The sequence below is a fragment of the Brassica oleracea genome, chromosome C4 (assembly GCF_000695525.1).
Source record: "Brassica oleracea var. oleracea cultivar TO1000 chromosome C4, BOL, whole genome shotgun sequence".
NCBI lineage: Eukaryota > Viridiplantae > Streptophyta > Magnoliopsida > Brassicales > Brassicaceae > Brassica > Brassica oleracea.
Genome location: NC_027751.1, coordinates 22,168,660 through 22,170,575, shown reverse-complemented (window position 1 = coordinate 22,170,575; position 1,916 = coordinate 22,168,660). Strand labels below are relative to the sequence as shown.

Below are 1,916 nucleotides of genomic sequence, written 5' to 3'. Positions count from 1 at the left end.
TGAATGATAGGTGGGCGAGCAAGAAGAAGGAAGTGTCTGCTGAGATCTGGATACAAGAAGTGACCGCCAACATCGATCTCCTGAACGAGCTCAAGGATGGGGGCCTGACTGTGGATGCGGAGCTTGCACGATTAAAGGGAATGGAAGGTGACTGCGAGGATCTTGTCGCCCTAACCGCCGTACCGGATTGGTCTATCTCCCAGCTCGATCTTCCTCGAGTCTTAGATGATTCGGTGGATCAAGTCAGGGGGTCGTCTGTCCCCGATGATTCCGTTTCTAGTTAGTTTTTTTTTTGTTTAATATCTTTTTGTTTTTGATAATCTTTGATCTTGGATATCTTTTAATGGATAAGAATAATATTTCGGAATATCCCTGTTTCCTTAGCTTTCGAGATTCTTTTTGTTCGGGTTGTTGAGATATGGCGAGGTTCCGATCCCTATAAAGCTTTGGCTTTGTTATAGGATTCGTCATAGTATCTCATTTAGTTTTGTTTTTGCTTGCTAAAGGAATATGACTTCGAGAAGATCCAACTCTCGCGATTTCAACATGGTACGAACTCGAACTGGTAGTGCCAATGCGGAACGTATTCGATCCGGAGATGTGAGTGATGCGCTCACAGAAGTTCTTCGTGAGGAGACCCAACTTCCGCAGCCTTCAACCCAAGGGGCCAAAGACCCCGAGGGTGAAAAATCGGTTACTCGCGTTAAGTCGAGTAGCGCAACGGTTTCGGAGGGGCGTGATCGTCCTCCGAAGAACGATAAAACGAATGGTTCGGATCGTCGTCTTTGTGACTCGGGCAAAGCGGCTGTTGCTAAGCCGTTCAACTGGCAGTTCTCGCATTCCAAGGATTGTCCTATTACGGAAGATCCAGATAGTGTTGCTCATTTGGTGAAGCACTTCAAACCTGCTGGATGTCCACTTCCCTCTCTTACGTAAAGATGGCTGTGGCCCATGCCAAGGTCATTCCTTTTGAAATTTGTTCCTTGTCGAATCTTTGGTTCGTTTTGTCTAAACTGATTTGTCATGTTTCAGGCTATTGAGGCTAACAACGAGTTTGCGGTGACTTTAGAAAAACGCCTGCAAGATGTTCCTCGTTCTGACGAACTTTATGAAATAAAGAAGGTCGTTCGTGAGCTAAAGCTCGGTCTAAAGATGGCTCAAGACCGGGAGTGTGCCAATGCTGCTCAACTGGCTGCCGCTGAAAAGCTGGGGAATCAGGCTGCTTCACTCGAAGCTCGTCTACGAGTTGTGAGTAACGAAAGGAAGTCGGCCCTCGAGCAAGTTTCTTTTTGGAAGCGAAGGTTGAATCTTCTGCCAATAAGTTCTCTGACGACCTTCGCCGCGCGACTCATGAGGCCAAAACGACTATGGCGGATAGCTATCTGGATGTGCTGGTCTCCCTGAAGGAGAAATGGGAAAAGAAGAAGGCTGCAACTGATTGCGAGGCTCGTCTTCAGGAAGTCGTGGCAAATATAGATCTCTTGAAGGAGATCATGAGCAACAATCTCCTAGCTTCGGATGAGTTATTGCGGCTTCGAGCGAAGGAGATTGAGCTTGGGTCCGAGATCGATGTGATGGCGACTTCGGATTTCTCCGTTGGGAAGCTCGACCTGCCTCAGATTTCGGAGGATTTCTTCGATAAGGTCCCTTCTGCGGCGGATGACGTGGCGAAGTGCTCGGGTGATCGCACGGGAACGTTAAGATATGAACGGAGAGACATGTTTTAGGATCTCGTATCGTTTAGATATCATGTCTTTGAGATGTCTGAAACCAATGCGATGGGTTTAGGGCAAGACCTAGGTTTACTCTCGGTTTTAAGGTTTGTGCGGTGACTATCCGGCTATCGATTTTCCTGTTGCGAATTCTACTTGATTCGTACCGATTTAAAGTCCGCGATAGGTTTTCGGCTTATATGA

The 1,916-nt window shown here is 47.2% G+C and overlaps 1 protein-coding gene across 1 annotated transcript in view; it reads left to right on the top strand.

Annotated features, from left to right (window-relative positions):
- Nucleotides 1-510: 510 nt before the first annotated feature.
- Nucleotides 511-1,916, top strand: part of LOC106338394 — a 12,100-nt gene continuing 10,694 nt past the window's right edge. The window contains exons 1-3 of the mRNA XM_013777380.1: nucleotides 511-888; nucleotides 1,033-1,281; nucleotides 1,323-1,696. Of these exons, the coding sequence (XP_013632834.1) occupies nucleotides 511-888; nucleotides 1,033-1,281; nucleotides 1,323-1,696 (1,001 nt within the window). The remainder of the gene's footprint in view (nucleotides 889-1,032; nucleotides 1,282-1,322; nucleotides 1,697-1,916) is intronic.